At 40.1% G+C, this 23,764-nt stretch overlaps 1 protein-coding gene across 1 annotated transcript in view; it reads left to right on the forward strand.

Annotated features, from left to right (window-relative positions):
- Nucleotides 1–23,764, forward strand: part of pdgfd (platelet derived growth factor d) — a 70,219-nt gene that overhangs the window by 13,670 nt on the left and 32,785 nt on the right. The window contains exon 2 of the mRNA XM_074678801.1: nt 23,077–23,266. Within this exon, the coding sequence (XP_074534902.1) occupies nt 23,077–23,266 (190 nt within the window). The remainder of the gene's footprint in view (nt 1–23,076; nt 23,267–23,764) is intronic.

The following is a 23,764-nucleotide window of genomic DNA, read 5'->3' on the forward strand; positions in this document are numbered from 1 at the left end:
AGCTAATGTAGCTTTGAGGATTTAGCACATGATGACATTGATAATTATTCTGTCTCTGAATTTGTGTGCATTCAGTACAAGAGCGTTCTCCTCCGGATGAGCTGCTGTTAATTGTTCACATCCACAAGTAAAGTCTTCAGGGACCATTTTAACAGCAGAGTAATTAGGCTCTTCCTGCATCACAAGAACTGAGTCAAGTAGTGTTAAGAAGATGGTTCATTTGTTTAACCTTTTTTTTCTATTTAGTCATTCATGCAGGAGCCCGTTCTATGAGAAGAGAATCACTGCTTTCAAAACAGACAAATCAACAACATTCCCAAAGTGGGGCTGTTTTTTCTCTTTTACCACATCAGTCATTAGTTTAGCAGGCAAACAGAATATGGTAATAAATCATAGAATGAATGAAACTTTATTGTCATTGTAACAAGTACAACAAAATTGAACTCACAGCAGCAATCAAGAAAACAAAAGTAAGAAAGTGTATGGAAAGTGCAAAAAGATCCATAAGAAAATAGATGCTGACAGCTTGTCCATCATTCTCCAGTTCAGCCAGCAGGTCAATGTCATCACTTCTTAGCTCACACCTGAGAACAAGCACGTCATCCTCACCTCCTTCTCCTCACCTTGAGGAAAATATCTGGCCTAGCACCAGTTAGCATTGACATGCCACAAAAAGTTTGGTGTCCATGACCAACGAATGAGCCATACAAAGTAATGATCCACTCCAAATGCAAAGATTATGAAAAGGAAACAAAAAAATTACAAGAAACGAACAAAGAAGAGAGAGCTGCGGCAAAAGGCAGCAATAGCCAACAGGCCGCCTAGCCATAGAGGATGTACGGGAAGAGAACTGTTATGCTACAGCTGACAAAGTCAACTTATTGCTGCATAAATCCAATGACACTGTCGCAGCAGGGTGGTGGTTTTATATCGAGAGCTGAGTATACTGCAGTGACTGAGGCCTTTGATCGGCACTACTGCTGTTCATATGGCTCTTTTATATCCTCAAACCATGCATCCATCTGTTCTGATCCGAACCTAGGTTTCCCTGGGTGAGGAATTTCAGATTCTGAGAAAGTGCTGAGATACCAGGGGGTTTGTGCTAGCAGGGCTAAGTGAGGGTGAAAACATGACAAATGTCAGAAATGACACTGCAGAATGATGAGAAGCTGAAGCCGCTCTCACCCCGGGAGATCCGTCCCTGCTGAAGGAAAGAGATAAACACTCCTTGTATTTATGTTTTATTTGTGTGTGTGTGTGTGTGTGTGTGTGTGTGTGTGTGTGTGTGTGTGTGTGTGTGTGTGTGTGCTCGCGCGCGTGTGTGCAGAGAAACAGAGAGAGAGAAATCCTCTAGTGCTCTGTGAGCGCTACGTCTTTGTTACTGTGACAATGGTGCTCTGACACAAATGAAAAAGATTCTTTTTTTCCTCCTCTGTCAAACACTTTTATCTTTTCCTCTCCAACTGTCAGCGTTTCTCCTCATATTTCCCCTCTTCCTCTCCCGCTCCTTCTCTGATCCACCATTTGTGTACCTCAGCATTTCTCCTGCTGTCTTTCTCCTTTCTCTGTCTCTTCTTGTCTTCATTAGCTTTCCCTCTCGTTTTCATTTCATCATTTGCTCCCTGTATTTGGTGTTGGAGCCGCAGAGAGTGAGGAAGAGAAGATTCAAGCAGAGCGCATAAAAATACAGGGGAGAGAGGTTGAAATGGTGATGGGACATGGATAAGAGCACAGAAGAAAAAAAAGGAAGAGACATTGTTAAAAGGATATCAGAAGAGGAAAAATGAAAGAGAGGCATAAAGAAAAGTTAACAGGCAGAAAAAAAAGACAAGAATGTAAAAGGAGGAAGGGGAAGAAATGGCAAGAGGATGGTGCTATGTGCTACTGTGGAGCAGGCAGCAGGATAAGTGATCCCAGTGGTGGATAGAAGGTCAGAAACACACTGACTGGCAGACCACTGCTTAACCCGGCGCTCCCAACACACACACATGTGAACGCACGCTCGTGGACAGCTGATGTGAGGCAGGCAGACTGAGCGCGGGACGGCTGTCACAACATCAGCATCTGCTCAACATCACACATGATGCTCTGAGCAAACGCACGCACACACATTCATACATCCAGAAAACAGCATCCAAGCAGCCCTTAGAGGGATGGAGGCTGATATTTGATAAACTTGTGCTACCACAGCTGGGGCCACATATACACACACTCACACACAGAGGCTGGCTTCAGACAATTTGTCATAGAGTTATGAGTTTAGCATAAAGTCAGGGGATATAAAGGAAGCAGGATTTGTGAGCTGTTATTACATTTAATGTTTATTATGTATCGTTAATGTATATGGCTTTAGCTGTGTGTTATATGTGTGCACATTGACACAAACATCAATTTGTGTGTGTGTGTGGTTGTGGTTACGTGCGTGCGTGTGCGCGCAGTACGCAAATGCAAGGCTAATTGATTGTCCTCGTCAGCCCTGCTGTTCAGACTGCAGTAGCTGTCAGCAGGAGCCAACTGCTTCCCTAACAAGCCTTACCAAACACACGCACGCACACACACACACACACACACACACACACACACCCTCTCGTACTCTTTAACAAGCATAGCCCCCCACACACACATATTATCCTGTTATCCCTTAATGTAGGAACAGACGCGCTAAATTTGCACACAGAGCCAGCGTTAGAAATCCATAAAGTGCATGCCGTGTGATGTGCCGGAGCTGTAATACTTGACATTTGCGGGTTTGATTGGCAGAAGTTGAGACGTCTGAAGAATCCCTCGGCATTCTTGATACGTGACAAAAAGGCTGCGCTCCTAATCCAACCTTGAGCCAGGGTTATACAACACAGAAGTATTCATAATCCATATCCAGGCACAGTATGTTGGATGATTCATCGTCTAAACATTAGATAGAGTATCACAGAAGCAGATAAGATATGCAACAGTGAATCAAGCCACACACTAACTGCAAAGAAGCACACACACACACAGGGGGAGGATATTGCTGATGAAGTGTCGGTAAATACACTCCATCACAGTGTAGGAGGTTACACAGGGACAAGCCCCTCTCATCCCTCATCCTCTGCTTTTCTCTGTTCACCCCCTCCTTCAGACACTCCTCACAGTCTGTCCTTACAACTTGAGCTAGCTTTCCACACCCACCTGCTTTACCTCTTTCTACAGTCTCCTGCCTGCAGTGATGGATCTCTGTCTCAGTCTCCGCCTGTATACTTCTACTCTTCTTTATGCCACCCCCCTGGCCCTTCATCAATCACTTTTTCCTAGAGTTTTCCCCCAAAAAAACTACAAGTACATTGCGATGAAGATGGAGTGTTCTCTCTGGTTTTGTGCTTTGTCTCTTTCATTCCTCTATTTTTGCTACTTGCCAGCCAGGATTGTCAATGATGCTTGTTTGCATGTAGATGTGTGCCAGAAAGTGCTTTTTGCTTCTCTTGTGCGTTTTGTTTTTATGACAGAACTTTGTCAGTGTTTTGGTGACTCTGTTTTACCACTGTCATGCCAAACTAGAAAAAAAATCAAGATATGATAGCTTAATGTGCAACATTATGCAGGAAACTGGGCAAGGCAGTAGTTAATCACTTTAAGAGTAATGGTGCTAAATAGTTGCAAAGAATTTGGGGATGCAGTCATCTACAGTGCATAGTATTAGAGGATTAAGAAAATCTGGAACAATATTGTTAAAAAGGGAGAAGACCCAAATCCAATACTGGATAGTTATGATCTTTAGGGATGGGTACTTTTATAGGTACCGACCAAATTCTGTCAAAAGTACCAGGTACCGATTCACATAAAATCAAAAGGTACCATGTTTAGGTACCTAAGTGCATCCTTGAGACTGTGATGAAGTGGAAGAGTAGCTGATTTTCCATGCTGGACATAAACACAGCATTACAAGGTTATATAATGAACAAATAAATAAGTTAAATGATTTTTTTTTCTATAAAAAATGATATTTTTAATCACATAAAGACAAAAAAGTACTGAAAAGTAGTATCATTGAGTACCGATACTGATTGCCAGGAACTAGGCATCAGTACTGTATCGTTTCAACTGTGAATCCCATCCCTAATGATCTTAAGGCTCACATGTGGCACTGCATTGTATATAGACAGGATACAGTTGTGGAAATCACAGCATGAGCTCAAAATCAAATCAAAGAACCAATATCTCTGAACAAAGCTTCTCACTGCATCAAACAAACACATGTTGCTAAAAGCTGTAACATGCAAAGAGGAAACCTTTTTTAACCTTTTACTGAAAGCAGCTTTTACTGAAAATTTTCCTATGGTCTGACAAGTCAAAGTTTTACATCCTTTTTGAAAACCATGGTTACCGTACTGTCTGCTCTTAGAAGAACCCCCCCTACTTTTATCAGAACACACCTCAAAAGCCAAAATTGTGATGGTAAGAGAATTTATGGCTACGCATGGAAAATTACACACCAAGCAACAACATATAGAGGCGATGGAGCAACATATAAGATGCAGTATAGATAGGGCCCTTTTCAGTAATTGGCATTGCAAAATAGAACAAGAAGATGCCAAACAACATTTTGCATACATTACAACACCAGGGCTTTGTTGTACAAGAGTTTGCTTCTAAAATAGATTCCTGCAGTGCCAACCTGTCACCCATGTAAAGTTGTCACTCTGAACTGTTGAGCAGCAGGTGAGAGCCTGCTTTTAACAAATGAGTGTTGCAAAAAAAGGAGGTGATGCTTCACTAAACATGCTCCTGTCACAACCATTTTGGAAAGTGCTGCAGACATCAATTTTAAAATAAGGTATATTTCTCAAAGTCACTGCAGTTTTGATATTTGACATGCTGGTTTCTCTCTACTTTCAACTGAATAAAGTTTTTTCAATGATTTACCATCAAATTGTCTTTTTGGTAACATTCTGCACAACATCCAAAGTACCAGCTCTTGCAGAAATTGCAGAATTTATGGCCACATTCCAGGTTGATATCACCAGTTTTTGTACATTACACCAGCATACAATAATTGCATTCTTTTTTCTATATGTTTTCATCTAATACTGTCAAGAACAGAATTTAGAGGGGGTTCAGGCTTTTTTCAGGGAGTCTAAGACTGTAAGCTACCCCTCTCTCCTTGCCACCATTTGCTGTTATCATGAGAGCAACTGTTTCCACAATGTAACATGCTGCATTGATTATGCTTTTCATCCCTTCAGAGCCACTTTTTACACAGTTAGGCTTTCTTCCACCTGTATGTGCTCCAGCCTCTCTTTCCCTCTTCCTCCTCCCTCTCCTCTCTCCCTCTGTTTGCGTGCATGTGTGGTAATTTTTTTTTTTTTGGCATGAAATCACCCATGATTTCGCTTGTTTGTGCCACCTCTGCATCGGGTGTTACGGCTGCTAAAGCAGTTCTGCTCTATAGTGTCTCCACTGACCTGTCTTTAATGCTGACTCAGCAGGTGTTGGTCCCCTCTGCATTATTCAGCAAGCCTAGCCAAGGTGTTAAGCAGGAGCACATCACAGCAGAGGGTGGGAGGATGCTAAGTAGAGGAGCAAGAGACACAAAGAATGTTAGGATGGTAGCTTGGTGGGATACAGAGATTAGTTTAGCAACAAGAGTGAAGCTATGCTTCTTTTTGTGTTTACGTGGATTTCAACTTGGATTTCAGAATAGAAAAAAAATGGTCAACACTTAGTTCAAACAAAGATGCTGTATAGGAAAAAAGGAATCAGTACTGTTGTAGTATACTGCTCCTCTGGGACTTTAATGGCTGTGTTACACTTGTACTAGGAATAAGATCGTCAACATCACCAAGAACAGTCTTACTTCAAATCCCTCAAGCTCATTCCTCTGAATCATATAACTATCAATTACACTTATTTCTCTGGCAATATGATTAAATTCACAAACCCACAACTAGGGATGGATGCCTTTCACATTTGAACGATACAGTACTGATGCCTGGTACCTGGCAATCGATACCAGTACTCAACAGTACCAATTTTCGGTACTTTTTTATGTTTATGCGGTAAAAAATATCAATTTGTTTAAAAGTAAAATATAAAAAAAAAATTAACTTAGAATATTAATTCTTCATTATATAACCTTGCAATGTTGTGTTCATGTCTTGCATGGAAAATAACTTCTCTTCCACTGCCTCAAAGTCACAAGGATGCATTTGGGTACCTAAACATGGTACCCTCTGGTTTTTACGTGAATCGGTACCCGGTACTTTTAACAGAATTCAACCGGTACCTAAAAAAGTTCCTAATTCGGTACCCATCCCTACCCATAATTCTGCAAAATGTGACAAAGTTGAAGTGTGGCCAGCTATAAATGTGGGAAACATTTTATGTAATGCCTTGTAATGGTCCAGGTGATAAGCTCTTAATCTACTTGTTCTGTTTGTGGGTCCATAAGAATGATAAAAACTACAAAACTGGTTATTGGTTAAAACTTTTAATGCCTTTTAAAGGTAGTGCATAAAAGTTTTTACCTTCATGGTGGTGTGTAATTAGGGATTATTTCTGATGGTCCAAATATGTAGACATGCACGTCGAAAAAGCTTCTCTCGCTGTTGTCTGGCACCTATGCCTCCTTCTCGTCACAGTGACTGTAACCATTTGTGTGTAACGCTGTGCCAGCCCCAAACGTGCCTAATGTAGACACAAATTACATTGTCAAACCCTTTTGGAACATGCTGCAGGTGTAAAATTTAAAACAAGAAATATTTCTCATAACACTTTTTTGGTTTTAAAAATTGTATCTAGAACAGTCAGTTTCATTTGTTATCAATGAACATTGCAGGTGCTAAATGATTGCTTTGCATCTCCTCACACATGTTGTGCCTTCTGATAATATGCATATATTCTGCAGATTTATGAAGACAAACATGCTAAACAGATTGCACATGCTACTTTGAGTATTCTACAGATGCAGTCATCTTAGTACATCAGCTTTGTGTGTTTGCACATGTTTTTGTATGCGCAATTCTTTGATGGATCAGGCCCTTACTGTCTGTATGCTGCTGTAGATTCAACGAAGGCCAAAACATCCCCCGATAAACTTTTTAAACAGATGCTGGAGATGTAAAACCACTGATACGAAATCTTGGCAGTAATTTAAAGTAATTTGGGGCTTTAAATTTCAGTTTTGTTTAGCTGCAGCTTGATAGTGTGAAAATTGTTTGTGTGGGAGGTGAAAGAGGCAGGTCGGCTCTGAGGTCGAGATAAGTGCTGCCAGCGTCCAGAAGGAAAGGAGATAAATGAAAATCACTGTAATTTCATCCTTTTGCTCATTACATCTTAGCTTTATGCTCAAACATTCAACTGAACAAAAAGTTGAATAACTTAAAAAAATGGACGTTATCTTTGTGGCTTTTCAAAGCTGATTTTTCCAGCCTAGTTGGCAGATTGCAGCTCATCCCTCTTCTTTGTACCCATTAGTCTAATTTGTCCCCTTAAACAGGTGTTGAATCATACATGCCGAGAGGCACTCCAAGAAGCTGAGTGGATGCTAATGCTAATCAGAGCCCCAAAAGGGCCATCGAGGCTCACTGGTGAAGATGTAAGACCAGCTAAAAGCTCTAGTACCAAAGAAAATTTGAATGCATTGCAAGTCACAGCTTTTTGGAAATGTCTCATTCCTTTGGTTCTTTTCCTTTGAAGTAGATCACACAAAATAATGATGAATCTGCACAAAATCGAGTGCACATCACAACAAAGCAAGGGATGCACTCACACAGCTCTGCACATAACTTCACAGATTGCACACAAAGCATTTATTATCTTTTTCTCTTTCTGAGTGTGACTCACACATGCTCTTTGTTGCAGCACGTAGTGTTTGATGTGCTGAGGTATCTTGGGGTTTTGTGGACTTTTCTTGTCCTTTTCACAGTACAGTAACTGTGGAAATATTCTCTTTTGCTCTTTTTTTTATCAGTTCTGACTTTACGCTTATTTTCCCTCTGTTTGCTTTCCAACCTTCTCTCTCCATTCTTTTTCACTTTGTCAATGCCTGCCCCGTCTATCTCATCCATCCCACTGTCATTTATCTTTGTGCATTCTAATTCCTAACTCTCAACCTTTCCTCACCTTCACTCTGTTTGTCTTTTTATTTTTGTCTCTGTCCATTTGTCTTTCTGCTCTCACTCTCACTTGTCTGCGCTGAGTTGTGTGAAGTCATTTTCAAGTGAGTGAGTGAGCTCAGTAAGCTGTTTTGGTCACGTCTGTGGATGTTTGTCTAACCCCTCTGTCCGTGTCACAGGACATTCTTTTGTGTCGGCTTCAAATGAACATACACACTCTCTCTTCCTCACACATACACACTCTCTCCTTTAACGAAGTTCTGTGCCACAGAGCACACACCCTTTCTCATGCACCACAACAGACACATTGAAAACACCACACTCCAACTACCACAACAAGGAAAGATCACCAACTACTGTGAGTAGTGATGGAAAGAGGACTGTTGTGTGCTGTGAGTGTGTGTTCAATGAGCTAAAGTTGGTTGTATTTTCTTGAGAGTCAGCCTGATTGTGGAGGGTAAATGTGTGTTGTGTTGTCAGTATGGATAGTTCTTAAAAAAGTTCCTAGTACACCTTTTTTTCTCTATTTAAAATAGGATGTTTAGTTTGAAAAGATAAGATATGCAAATGCTTTATACTAAAGATAAATGATAAACATCTGGTTTAAAAAAAATGAAGCCTATGTGGAAGTACTAGAAGTTGTTGTTCATCGATATCTGCTTGAGACTGGCTGCAGAAAGACCGGAAGCCGTATACACACCAAGCCAAAAAAACTAAAGAAACCCCAGACTTTTGTGGCATTAAAAACATTTTTACAGCCCGGTTCAAAAAACCACTTGGGTCTGAAACACTGATATCACTATCAGCACACACTGTAGGATGTCCAATATGAAACTCAGTTCAGCTCATGTGACTAACGGGCACCCTGTAGCTGATAGAAAGGAAGCTCAAAGCCAGCGTCATAACCAATGTGGTTGCATCCACAGATTGGCTTCATTTCATGGTATCAGGAACAGACGGGTGACGTCGCTGAGACTACGTCCATGTTTTTTTATACGATCTATGGGTCCTGCCATTTACCCAGCATCCTGCTACACAGTTCAAAGCCCTGTTTCCATCAAGTGGTTCAGTTCGGTTCGTCTTGGTTTGGCACACATTTTGTGGTGTTTCCACTGACTAATCCAGGGACAGATCCCTAAACAACTGAAACGAGCCGTACCAATTTTTGGCACCCCTCCGTTTTGTTGCCAGACTAAACCAATCCGATCCCAGAAGACGGGGCCACAACACTGCAAGCCGTTGATTGGTCGCAAGAATCGTCACTTCCTGTGCAACAGCAGCAGCTGTATTTCTCCTCTCTGCTCACAGCCTTCTCAGAAAAAAGGTTTGTTGTGCTAATCACGAAGAGGGCGAGTTGCTGGATGTCTTCCATTATTGCTTTTTATTTACTGTAAAGGGGTTTCTTCTTTGTTGGATTTATTAGCAGGGTACACACTATTACACAACTGACGCCGCTATCGGCATCTGGCTTACACACGGCCTACCACAAGGGGGCACAGTTGGCTGTGGAAATGCAAACAGGGCCCAAGTACCACTGTTTTAAAATAGTGACACTTGCGTCTCACACCTGTAAGTAGACATGCACCGATCGATGGGTGCCGATTTCCTTAATTTTGGGGGTTCAGTGATCAGGGACCAGTGATCGGTAATCGGTGATTGGCCCATTCTCACATATAAAACTGATCTTATATACCTCTGGAAAGGTCTGACAGCCAGCCATTGTCGCTTTTTGCTCTGAGATCTAAACTCAAGAAACTTTATTGGTTATTTAAGTTATAACATAAAGATTTTATTGTTTCACAGGTATTGTTCCATGATTTTCAATAAAATAAGATTGGAACATTGAAGGTATATGCTGTCAGTTATAAAAAATAAAAATCGGTACCGGCCCAAATCGGTATCCGCAGGTCAGGCTTTATAAAGATTGGTGATCGGCTAGAAAACTGTGATCGGTGCACCCCTAGTAAGTATCAAAAGCCTTTGCACCTTCTACCTCTTAGCACCCAGAGTGTGTAACAATAAACTACTTTATTTATTTATCTTGCACTCTAAATAATTAGTAGCAAGAGGGAAAACATTTATTCTTCATACATGCACATAATGTTTCTGATAGGTATTTTCCCATGTTTGCTGTTCTTCCTGGTCTAAGTGTCTTAGGACAAGACCCTTGGCCCTGGAGCTGCTCCTGGTGCTGTGACATCAGTGTGTGAATAGGATAATTAATACTGAAGGAAGTCCTCCATAGCAGCATCTGCAAACAATTTATGAATGTGGTGTAAACGAGTGAATGTGACATGAGTGGTCAGAAGACAAGAGAAAGAACATTTTATTCACTGTGATTCCTATATAAGCCATTTTTCCTGCTTAATTTCCAGCCAAATGGTGTTTTATGTTTGTGTAAAGAGCAGTTGAAAGTTAAGAATATTTGAATGTAATTTTAAGATGTCTCGTTTATTTTATTTTTTTTCTCAACATATTTCCAATAAATGCTTTGATAGAAATGCACATTGATTCACAACACTTTCTTGACCACAATTACAGTATGTGACCATCAAGCTGGTGTGTCAGCTATGTTGTGTCCAACTGAAGGTGTATAATTCATGCACTGTGCTCTTTTCTATAATTATAACATAGGCCTGCAGCTCTCTATAATTCATGTACATGTTCACCCTCAGCACGTATGCAACTCTCAGCTGAATGCCTGTGTGGTCTGCCTAATGCACTGGACATTCTTTAGACATGTACTTTACTTCCTGATCATCACTTTGACAGTTCAAACTGAAAGGTTTCTCCTGTCTGTGCATTCTGTATTCTGCTTTCTTCATGCCATCGCTCCAGTGCAGAATTCCAATTCCCCACACTTATACACCGACTTGGTTAAACATGGGGTGTATTTGCATTAAAAAATGATGGCAGTAAATTGGATTGAGCAGTTGAGTTGAAGTTATATCAAACTGACAATCTGAGGGAAAAGTGACAAAGGTTCTGACGGAGGAAGAGTGAGAGAAGAAGTAACATTCTTTTTCAGTGTGCTGATATTTCACCTTGGAAACTCAGTCAAACTGCGGTCATGTCTCAGAGACCATTTGGTTCCTGAGATGTGACAATGGTATAAAATATTTTTAAGTGTGAGCACATATATTAGCATAAATCAGAGAAGAAAGTGGAGTTAGAGGTTCAGCAGTATATCTCTTGTGGTAAAAAGACAGAAAAGGAAAAAGAGTTAGAGATATGGTGCAAGATGGAGAGAAGAGATGGGGAAGGAGAAATGTGGGGCAAAATCCAACACTGACCAAAGCTGACACCCTTCGGCATGTTAGTTCACCTCCTGGGCTTGTGTGTGAGTGTGTTTCAATTTTTCATGCCCCTATGCTTGTGTGGGTGTGACTTGGAAACAAGGGAGTATATTTAAAGCTAATTTGTCATGAGAGAGGTGCAAAACAGTGGAGCCAGCACAGGCTTTGATAAGCAGCACAGCGATGCAGACACACACACACACACACACACACACACACACACACACACACACACACACACACACACACACACACACATGCCTTGAGCTAACATTTAGCCAGATGGAACAGGCTTTGGTTATTTCTCATGGGTGGAAATACTCTGAGGGGAGACATACAGCTTCCTGCATTAACAACACACACATACACACACAAACACACACACACACACACACACACACACACACACACACACACACACACACACACACACAGGCCCATATATAGACAAAAAGTTGTGTACGTCCAAACCCTCTAAGCACACATAAACAACTGATGACACAAACACAAATACACACACACACACACACACACACACACACACACACACACACACACACACACACACACACAAACTGAAGGACACACGTGCTCATGCAGTGTTTACCAACAGTTTAGCTGCTAATGGGCCATGTTTTACACTCTGTGTCCAAACACAGGTGAATAAACAGCTAAGCAGATAGCCTGGTATAGCAGTAAAAGGTTATTTTCGACTATATAAATATTTATGGTTGTAAAATATGTGTATGTTCTTGTATTTTAAGGTAAATATTCCTGATGATTTTTTTGTTGGCCCCATTCCTTGGGTTCATTCATGCCAAAGTCAAATTGGCTTACAACAGCCGCCTAAAATTTCATCTTTGTTTACTGGAGAAGTAAATCCCAATGTGCGTAGAGCTGGCTGCATACATAGTATGTAGCATGCCAAACCACTTTATTAAATCGTTTTTCATTTCCCACATATCAGACATTTATATACACGCCTGTCTGCCAGATTTAAACAAAATGAATGGTTTCACTCCCTATTCCTGAAATAGTAATGGTTTGTTTGTGTATTTAAAATTACATTTTCCCTCTTATAATGCTTGGAAAAAAAAAACAATATGTCCTTTTGTTTGCCAGACAAGCTGTAAATACTCAATGCAGGGACCGTCTGAGAAAGCTAAGACATAATCTGCAAAAATGACTAACACGTTTTTCTCTGTCTCTTTAAAGGGTTTAAAAAAAGAAAAAAGCCCCGTTTCCACCTACAGTTCGGTATGGATCAGTACAGTTTGGTAGGGATGGAATCAGTAAAGCCAAATCCTGTTTGTATTTCCACATCTAGCCGTGCCCTTCTTGGTAGGTGGCACATCGGATGCGATTCGGATGCTTTAGAGTACCTTGCTAATAAATCCAGTGAAGAAGTTTCGACAGCAGCTTCATGCTTTTTGGTGAAACCACTTTCTAAATACAAAGAAAGTTCTCTTCATAAAGTCAACTTGAAAATTTAAACATAGCAGGGTTATGTTTTGTTCTTAACCACTGCTGTCCCCGGTTGAGCGACGATTCTTTGGACCAATCAGTGTATCAAAGTGTTTCCAGCTCCACTTTCTGGGGTTGGATGGGTATTTCTGGTACCCCAGCAGAAGGGTACCAAAACGTGGGAAAGTACGGGTAGGTATTGGTTCTAAAGTTTTGAGATTTGTGGATTTGATATGACTCCTTAGATGTAGTCCTTCTTACTATTCCAAATGGGAAAATAAATCTTTTGAGATTAAACCTCAGTGGGAATTTTCTGTCTATATTAAGACCGTCACCCAGCCCACCCATTGAAAAACACAATTAACATCTATTGATGTCAATGGCAACCAGTGAGTAAAGATAGAAGTAAACAAACTGCATCAAGGAATACTTCAAATTTAATCTTGTAAAATTGGAGTTAAGAGACCTCCCCTCAACCACTGCTTTTTCTACTCTATTGGCTTAAGAGATAGTGAAGTGAACAAGGAGAAAGCAGAGGGAAGTCTCTGTGCTGTGGATAGATTTGTGGTGGAGGGGTTCCACCTCTTCGGCACCACAGGAGTATCGATGTTTACCTCTGTCCTCATTTAGGTTTCCTTCTCAGAGCCTTGTACTTGATGCACCTTTAAACAACAGTTAGACCTTAGCAACGATTTTTACCACTGGTTCTATTACCACCAGCCCTCGCTGTGCAAGTGACTCTGTATCAATCAGCAGTTCGGAGATAAATTACCAAGCTCTGCTAGTACAGGACAGGGTCCAATAATAGAACATCGTCCCTGTTGATGAGGCTAGTGGTTAACAATGCTAATGGAAGAAAAGGTGACATGTGGCAAAAAGTCTGTTATTTAGAAAGAGAAATGTGATTTGTAAAATATCAAAACCCTTTTAATGTGATGCATAGTTAGAGCATTTGTATGTTTCAATGCTTATTGAATACTAAAAATAGACAGAAAGAAAGAAAGAAAGAAAGAAAGAAAGAAAGAAAGAAAGAAAGAAAGAAAGAAAGAAAGAAAGAAAGAAAAATTAAGCCCGAAAAAGCAGACCAAACCTCCACCCATAACTGTTTAAAACACCTGCTGTTTTAGATAGAAAGTGGAAATGCCACCAAGAATGAGAACAGCAACATCTCGTGTCTCTGGGGGATCTTTCACAGCTGAAAGTGAATGTGTTATGTGTGTCCTGTTAGCTAGTGCTGGGGCTTATGAGAATTCATTGTGAGAAGATGAAAGTCAGACAGGATATGTTAGACATGGGATGGCAGACGCAGGAAATGGGGTTGCCTTGTTATAGGTAATGTCCTGTGGGAGTGTGTCTCTGAGCAAGAAAGTATCATATCCTCACTGTCACTCAAGAAAAATAGCTTCTGACTTGCACCGAAGACAACTTGGGTTAAAAAAGTGGAGATTTTTAATATCAAGTGATTTTTTTTTTCTGACCTGTGACTTCAACAAAATCAACTTTTATCAGGAGAGAAATTTTAAAAAAAATTAATAACTTGCCTTATTCATAAATTATTTCCCTGTGAGTTTATTACTTTTCTCACAGAACCAGTTTTTGGTCTCTGATGCACACTGGTAGCTGGGTGATCAGAGTGTGATTGGCACTTGGTTCAGAAATAGATCTCAGAGTCGTGAAGAACATCACACCCTGGCACTTGAGGTGGTGGAGCCAAGTTTGATTAGTGAGAATTTACCCACATACGTCTCAGGAGGAATGCATCTATGCTAATATACACACACGCATACGCATAATCAGGAACTTTACACTGGCACATCCACAAGCACACTTTAATAGATCCCACGCACAACAAACACACAGAAACAGTCACGCAGCATCATGGTCACGGTTATTTAGGTGTCAGATCAGGAGGCTGAAGGCTTAATTGGGAGTGTCAGAAATTGCATGTACTGTGTGTGTGTGTGTGTGTGTGTGTGTGTGTGTGTGTGTGTGTGTGTGTGTGTGCGTGCGTGCGTGCGTGCGTGCGTGCGTGCGTGCGTGCGTGCGTGCGTGCGTGCGTGCGTGTGTGTGTGTGTGTGTGTGTGTTTAAAAGGGGGTGAGTCATGCTGTCATTGATATTATCAGAACTTTTGACATGGTTATATTTCCTCAGACTGCAGAACTTTTACTTTCTGTCAACTTCAAAAGAAATGTGTGTTATGAAACTGTTTCAAAGCAAAGTTCCGGTAAAAAGTGTGATATAACAAGACAAATGATTTGATTTTGCAGTATTTCTTGAGAAGCATTAAGCTTTTGTGGTGTGATGTTATGCCCTAAGAGCCATTAGGAATACCTGCTGGATGCCAGCTTATAAAGTGCACTGTGACCATAACTCACAAAGTAGCAGCCCAGGGTTTAATTTCTGCCATTTGCCGCGTATCAATGCTTACACTCTCCTCCCTGATTATGCGAAACACCCTCATGTCCAACGGCAACAAAGTATTTAATCAAAAAGGAAAAGCAGCCTTTATATATATATTTAATTGTTTACAGATATATGCTACTGGAAGTAACCAACAAGGCTTTTAGTTTTCATAATTCAAAGCCTCACAAATGGAGACTGGGGTATGTGTTGAGAAAATACATCTAAGATCCGATGATTGAATGCAATCGCATTTTGTTACCTGTTCCGAGAATTAATAAAAGTTAAACTGTCATTAGATGGCTGCATCGGGTTCCAGGTTTGCAGCAGATTACGTTCCACCCCTGTTCTCTCCGGGGGTACTATTTTCTTGAATAAAGAAGATGCTAGTGGGTAATGGAGCGAATAAAAAAACAGTAACTACTTTTAAACTATGTTCATTGTAGGCCAGTCATCTGCTATGACTAAGCAGTCGTGTGGATGTTATTTAAAGGTCCCATATTCTGCTCCTTTTCTGCAGTTTAATATGGATCATTGATGTCTTCATGAAATGGTAGTAACATGTTTTGGTCCAAAAAGCCAATAAATCAAGCACAGCAGCATTGTTTCCAGGCTCTCATAGCCCCTCTGTTCAGAACGCTCTGATTTAGTGGGCGTGACCTTCATATGTAAATGAGCCACTGCTGATACCGACCCGCTCTTCCGCGTCACTGAGAGCAGCGCCATGAGCTCCTAGTGCACAATGTTTAGAAAACAGCGAAGCTTGTTTACCGTAAAATTACAGGCTAAAACAACAGGCTAACCACAGCTAAAGTTAGCATCCTGAAGCTAACATAGAGACAGGGGGAACACTGAGGAAAAGCTCTTACATCTGCTCCACAGCACACAGCATTTAAAATACTCACATTTCCAGGGTCTGAGGTTTGTTGGTGGATGGTTGGTAATGCTCCTGGATTCAGGACCAGTCTGTTTGCTAGCCCTCTGTTGTACTGTCCAAAGTTGGAAAAGCTGTTGGCCATGAAGTACACACATGCACAGTTTTACTGAGTGTAGCTGGCACATTTCTTTGATAAATGAACTCTAGCCACGTAGTCTTGTCTTCTTCTGAGGTAGGAAGCTTGTGCATGGAACTATGTGGCTGTTTACAGCCAAAAACAAAGCAGTGATGGCTCTTCAACTTCTTCAACGGGGAGAGGGTTCGGGGTATCTGCTCTGGTGCACCAATCAGGTCAGACTTGCTCCTGATTGGTCAACAAAGGGAATCGCTGACGTCAGCAAATCCCCAAAATCCAAACAGCTCGTTTTAGGTCAGGATTTTACATTCACAAGCATTACTAAGTACAGGTTTTGTCATTTAATATCACATTTTGTGCACTGGGAGGAAAGCCAAAGACCCACAAATTTCACTAAAAGACTTAATAAAGTCATTTTTTTTATATTGGACCTTTAATGGCTGTGACATCATTGCTTGACTACTCACAAGCAATCAAAAACAGATGAGAGTCAGCAACTCATGGCAAGCTGCAGTTTGGTACTCTAAGTGGAGTTGAATGGAGACTGTATTCTAGTACATGTTGAGATGGTTAACTAATACAGGCATGCAAAGATCAAAGACTGGTGGTGCTTGCTTTGATCATTTTAGCCTAACTTGGCAAAATGAGTCACTTTGGAATACCCTCACGTCAGACTTGATTCAGCACAATTGTAGCAATTGCATTTATTTTTATTGTAATGATTTGCTTGTAACTGACAACACTTGTGGTATGGACAAGTAATAAGGCAGAAGAGAAGAGAGAGGAAAAAGTGAGTTGAAGAACAAATTAAACTGAAACTTTTCTTGGCAGTATGTTTGGAGGCGATTTGCTGGCAGAAAACTTCCTGACATGCACAGTTAAGCCAAGTAACAGCCTCTCTTAATTTCACATATTTAACTCATCCTGTGCCCATTCTGTGCTGAGACAGTTTAGATGGTGGCACTTGCTTTTTTAAATATATGTTTTGGGCCTGTAGTCCAGCTAATTGGACCATCAGGCTGAAGTGTTAACTTTGCAGAGTTTTATGTTGATGTGTGGACTTTACACCAACAAAAAATAAACAAGTAAAGAATTTTTTATACAAAATCCTCAGATTATCAGAAAACTAATTAATTGAACACATGTAAAGATTCAAGGGAGCTTCTTAATGAAATACATTTTAATTAGATTCAATAACTGATTGCGTTAAGTCTGTGAACTACAGACAAAAGCTTTGTCGTACCCACTACCAAGACGAACAAGATAAAAATCACTTGCTGCCTTTTATTGTAGCCTGGAAATGTATCTGTCACTTTCTAATTCTGTCTGTTCGGTAGACTGGATTTAAAATAAAAACCTCTTTCTTTTCTTGTATCATTTGCATGAATTTGCAAAGGAATCATTGACATCACTGCATGATTTATAGTAAGGTCAATGGTGTCACAGAGGAACTGCATGTTAAAGAGCCCGGTGCTGCTGAGCAAATTTACATATATTCTCAATTTAGCGTCTTCATTCTTCTTAATGCTTGCTGTCTCTTCCCACCATCACACTAACCTGCATGCATGGATGAACATGAATTAATGTATGCATAAAGTACAGCACATGATAGATCAGAACTTGCACAATATATAAACGTATAGACACATAAAATACCATGAGTTTTAGATTCAAACAACAAAAATATAATTGCAAAAGAATGCCAAGTGTAGCTGGCTTTCAGAAGAGGTAGTTCCCTGCAGGATGGGATTCCTCTTGTCCAGTGTTACATATAATAGATATTGGCTGGTGTGAGGATGAAGATGAGGATGATAGCATTGAAGAGACTAGTGTGGTACATTGTTTACATGATTGTTACCAATAAAGACATGTCTGACTCTCAAGTAAGTAAATTCTAAATATCACCACATTGAAAGTAATTAAAATGGCTATTAGCCCACTCAGTGTTCAAGATAGCACCGATTAAATAAGTTGTTGTTACCTGAATAACAACTCCTGCTAACCAGGGAGCTGGAAACAGTTGATGTCGCCCTGTGTGGGTGGGGATCATAGATTGTAAAAAAATTAGACGTCATCTTGCTCTGCTCAAAGTGAGGTCGCCACAAAAACTGCTCTCCCTGGTGGCGGGCTGCAGTATAGGTCAAAAAATCTGAACCGGTCATTCTAGATGGGCTGTGGTCAGACTTGAAAAAAGTTAATACACCTTGTAGAAATGTATCTCACGTCTGATTGTTGTGGTGTGTGTGGTGTTGTGGTGGCTGCCTTGTATTCAAGTTGTTAGACAGCTGCCATTGTTGTGTATTTTTTTCGGGGTAGAGCCACGAAGAGATTACACTCTCGAAAGAAAAAAAAGAAAATTATTATTTTCGTCGTCCGGTTCCACTGAGATTCTCCCAGAATCCCTCACGGTCTTAACTGTGCTGACTTTGGCTGCACAATGGATACCAATGACTGCGCCCGGGACGGGGGTATTTTGGCTCCGTTGTCCACTCTATATACAGTCTCTAAGAAATTATATAAACAAAAGGTGATTGCAGATTACATAAATGGTGTGTGAAATAGTTTTTGAGGTTTTGGATTGGCAAGTAGTCTGTCTCTGATTTCTGATAAATGAATATTTGGTTATGTTAACCTTACTGTCCTACATAAATTTAAAGTAAGCTGAGTAGAAAATGAGTTTAAAAAGGGTAGGCAAAATAAGAAAAGGCTTCAGCCTTCACCTTTTCGGTCATGTTTTGTTATTTGTTATGTTGATTTCTTTGTTCTTGTTTTGTTGCTGTTTACTGTTTGGTGTTGATGCAGGAATAGCATTTACACAACATTTGTTCATTTTCACTGTATTGTGTATATCAGTTTTATGTTCAACGTGACCGAAATAAACTAAACTAAACTAAACTAAACTAAACTAAACTAAACTAAACTAAACTAAACTAAACTAAACAGTCTATGGTGGGGATCAACAGGCCTCCCATCTTAGATCCATTCTTTCTCCCTTCTCTCAACAACTTCTCTGTTGTACCATCATCATGACAGCAGGCAAACTTTTGAATTTTATCCCGACATCTTCTTGTGTTGTTCAGATGATCCAAAAAATGTTATTAAAAGTGTGATTGAGCATCATTGTAGTCGTGACAAAGATCTCTTTGCTCTCTTGCTGATCTCTTTGAACTTTGACATAGGGTTGATTATTTAGGGGGAGCTGCCATATTTGTGTATCTACAAGGAAATCAAACTTAATGCATTACTTTTTATTATATGAAAGACTCAACAGTAATTAACAAGAATGCTTGAGAAAGTATGGTCTACCTCACCTTTAAGAATATCATGTGTTTCAATCAAGCCTGTTTGTGGGGAAGATGGAAAACTGATATACACTTTGCAATTTCTGAAATGTATGCATGATGTGACAATCACTATGCATGTAACTCCCTGGTGAACATATGTGAACACCAAGGCAGACACACACAGAAACACACTCACACACAAACCTGCACTATTCCCAAGTGACCTTACTGGGTAAAAGTTCCTGACACATAAGCACTTTTATGACTGAATGGACCCACACAGTGAAGCTTCTGATCAGCAGAGTGGAAGAATCCTTTTACTAACAAACTCTGCACCAATACACACACACAAACTCACACACACATACACACACACACACACACCACCCACACATACTCATAAATGCACGTGCACACACATTCACACAAGCATGAATACCCACTTGCAGCACACACTCATACACAAGTACTCACTCACTCACAAAATAGGTGCAGTGTTAATTACTAGAGCCAAATTTGGCAGAGGTTGTGACTCATGAATAACACAGAATGACCGATGAGACAGAATTACTGACTGAAGCAAAGAAGAGTAAGGTAAAGGGAGAGAAAACAGGGTGGGAAGAGGAGAGGAGCTGGAATTAAAGCAAGTTTGCAGCAAGAGAAGACGGAGAAGGCCAAAGCTTCATCATCATCTCCCAGGGGTGCATGCTGAGGTGCCTTCATTATGCATTCAGCTCTCTCACACGAGCAAAAAACACACACCCCTCAGAAAATACAGCCCTCTCAGCTTACTTCAGCATCAGCCTGACCTTAGGGCAATTTTTCAGGTCTGTTGGTGTGCAAGAACTTTTTGGTTGTCTGAATTGTTTCTGAAGTTTGATTGGAGCAATTAAGAACTTCTGTTGTGCCATATCAAAACCAGATTTATGATTGCACTGATTAGTCAGGATTAGACATTCAGAGGGGTGAGATTAGGATGTTTATCAGCTCTGATGGGCAATTATTTTACTCGACTTTCCCCGAGCACCAGTTTGTGAGAGAAGGTAGCTCAGATAAGAAGACTGATAACTGTAAAAAGCCAACAGATTCTCATTTTCTTTGTGCAGATATGTATGATGAGGGATTATGGCGACATGAAGGATGGGGAAAATATTTCATACATCTCCTGTTAGAAAAAAAAGGTGATAACTAAGTAGACTTAAGGCATGGATTAAAAGATTTCAGTCCAAGATTTTCAAGACAGTTGCAGTCTTACAAGAACACAGTAGTAAGATTACAAAGTCATACTTAGTGGCCATGGTTGATAAAACTCTAATCTAACATGTGCATTTTAACATAAAATATATAGCAGAAGAGCAACCAGCTGCCTTCAGTCAGGAACATGGATCACCTTGCAAAGTTTATTCAACAGCTGATGTCAAACAGTTTTTGCAGAGTCTGCCTGTTTGACTGTGCTCTTCTGGTATGTCAATTTAAAAATGACATACAGCCTAACTTAAAGACTAGCTTTTAATTATGACTTTTGAATTAAACAGCTCTGAAAAAAATCTAGAAGACCGATGCAAAAACTGCAGTTTCTGTGATATTATTTTTTATAGGTTTATGTTTGAGTAAAAATAACCTTTTTGTTTTTTTTTATTCTATAAGACATTGACTAAATTTCCCCCAAAATTTTGAAACTTTCTTGCCGTGCACTTCACCCCAGCTTCCATTAGCTATTCTTTCTAAATGTCACTTGGTTTCATCCCAAGGTTGTTGACTGAGATTTGAATGAAGCTGCGTTTCCATTACACTTTTTCACAAAATAAAAGCGATATTTCTGAAGGTTTGATAAAGAACAGTTTCGCCTTGCCAGTGTTTCTATTATGACCAGAAATGTGCACAACTTTTGTAAAGTAAAACATAATGTAGGTCTCTACGCTGCACTCATGATGATGCAGATTCTTGAACATTAGTCTTTTTATTCACTGCTCAAACTGTCGGCCGTGATCACGCTAACTCAAAAGAGGCACGAACAAAGCACTCAATGATCATCATCTCCAGCTCACATACTCACACGCACACGCACACCTCCGCCACTTCCTCCTCCTGCTCTCTGACCTGCTCTCAGCCATCCTGCCAGTCTGTTTGTGTGGCAGTGGACAAGTACAAGGAGGTGTGGAAGGTGCGTTGCTATGGCAACATGACATTTTTGTGAAAAAGGTGTTTCCATTGCACTTTTGCAAGAAACTTCATTAGAACTGCAGAAAAACCACCTCGTGAGAGCCCAAAACTTTTTATCGAAATTTGAGAGGTTTTTTGAAAATGTTGCGTGATCATTACCATTTTTTATTGTGATTTTTACGTTTGTGCATTTCTCGGTGTAATGGAAACTCAGCTACTGATATGAGCATCTGTCTTAGAAGTTGTAAAGAAGGAAGCATAACGCTAACTGTATCCCTCTGCCCGTAAAGGCAGAGTTTAATCATCCTTTTTCTCACTCAAAACTTTACTTTGTTTTTCTTTTTTGACCCTTATTAATTTTGATGAACTACTATAACTGGTTTTGCCATCTAGCTGGTCTTATTAAAAAAAAGCATCATGACAACCACATCAATGGTTTTTATACTTTTCCTCAGTAAATAAGACTCAGTTCAGGTGCAGGTGATCACTTTATCATTGTCTTATCAAGTAGAATGAGGGGTGATTGTGTTTTTATTCTATAGACATTGGAATCAAATGGCTGTCATACAATAACTTGCAGTGATCTATTATTATGATTTTTTTCTTTTATCCTAACCTCTGCACTCCAACATTTATAGTCTTTTTTTATCATAGATTTGGGGTCTTATCAGTGTTGGCCCACTGTCAGCCTCAGGTGAATTGTTGTATTAAAAACAGTCTGAGAAGAAATACATAACCTAACCTTTGTTGACCTCTTGAACTTTTTAGCTGGTTTCTGAACCCTCTGTAGCACTGTCAAGTGAAATGAATAAATATTTGTGCCCACAAGTCATTTGTTTGTGCTCACCAAGTGGGCACCTTGCACACGCTAGTGTTATGTGACAAAGATGGCAGATGACAGTCTCTGCAGTGAGATGATCTATTCAGAAAAGTCCACATGTGCCCATGATTTCATAATGTTGTGATCACAAGTTAGTCATTTTGCCCATTAATCTTTTTTTCTTTAATGTCAATGCAGAGGCTCTGCTGAATCGCTATCTTTTCACTTTTTTCTTCCTTTTTTTCTCAAAAATGTCAAACTACTCTACTAAAGTTTGTGTTTATGAATTTGTTCAAAAGTTTTGTTACAGCTGGGATTGGAAATACTAATCTATGATTGCTGGACTGAAATGTCACTGTTTTCCTTTTCTTATTTTTCATCTTTTGCTTTGTTTTCCTGGGATGTGTGTTTGTAAATGTCTTTGTTCTTCTATCAAATCTCATTTGTGTCAGTCTAGATTTCTGTGAAGAAACTGCTTTGCTTGTGATTGGACTAACTAACTGATTGGTTGTAATCACTAACAAACACCAATTGCTTTACAACAGACTTGTACCGCAAGGAGGAGAACATCACTGTCACACCAGTGGGTGGGGTCATCCACAGCCCACGCTACCCCAATGCCTACCCCCGCAACCTACTGCTGACATGGAAACTACTGTCACCGCAAGGAAGCCGCATACACCTGGAGTTCGATGGACACTTTGGCCTGGAGGAGGCTGAGAATGGAGTCTGCAGGTAAATGTGTGGAGATAAAAAAACATCTGTCTGTAGGTGGGGCACATAAAGAAGTTCAGAAAAGATGACGAGAGTATGATAACACGCATCCCACAAACAGGGGAAAGAAAGACAATGTCAGTGATTTCAAAGCAGCTGTAAACTGGAAAAGTCAAATGAAAGTACCAGTGTAAAAGAGTTGGAATAGAAACTGATGTGAAGGACAGTTTGGAGTCTCAAAGACGTGAAGAAAAGTTTGCCGAGTATAAGTCCCAAGTTGTAAGAAAACACAAAAGCAGCCTTATGAAGGGGAAAAAGATTTCCTCAATGTATGCATATTAATACACCAACAATTTCCTGTGATTTAAAGGATATGTAAGAGCATTATATAAAATGTTTAGGGGGTGGAATCACTTTGAGAGAGATTGATAGTTGAAGTTTACTTCTTTGGCAAGAAGTATAAAAAGTTTGTCCTTGAAGGTTCAGGAGAGAAAATAGACTTTTTAATCCTTAAATGCA

Source organism: Halichoeres trimaculatus, unplaced genomic scaffold, assembly GCF_033239565.1.
Source record: "Halichoeres trimaculatus isolate MK-OKI-2021-1 unplaced genomic scaffold, fHalTri1.1 fHalTri1_scaffold_9, whole genome shotgun sequence".
NCBI lineage: Eukaryota > Metazoa > Chordata > Actinopteri > Labriformes > Labridae > Halichoeres > Halichoeres trimaculatus.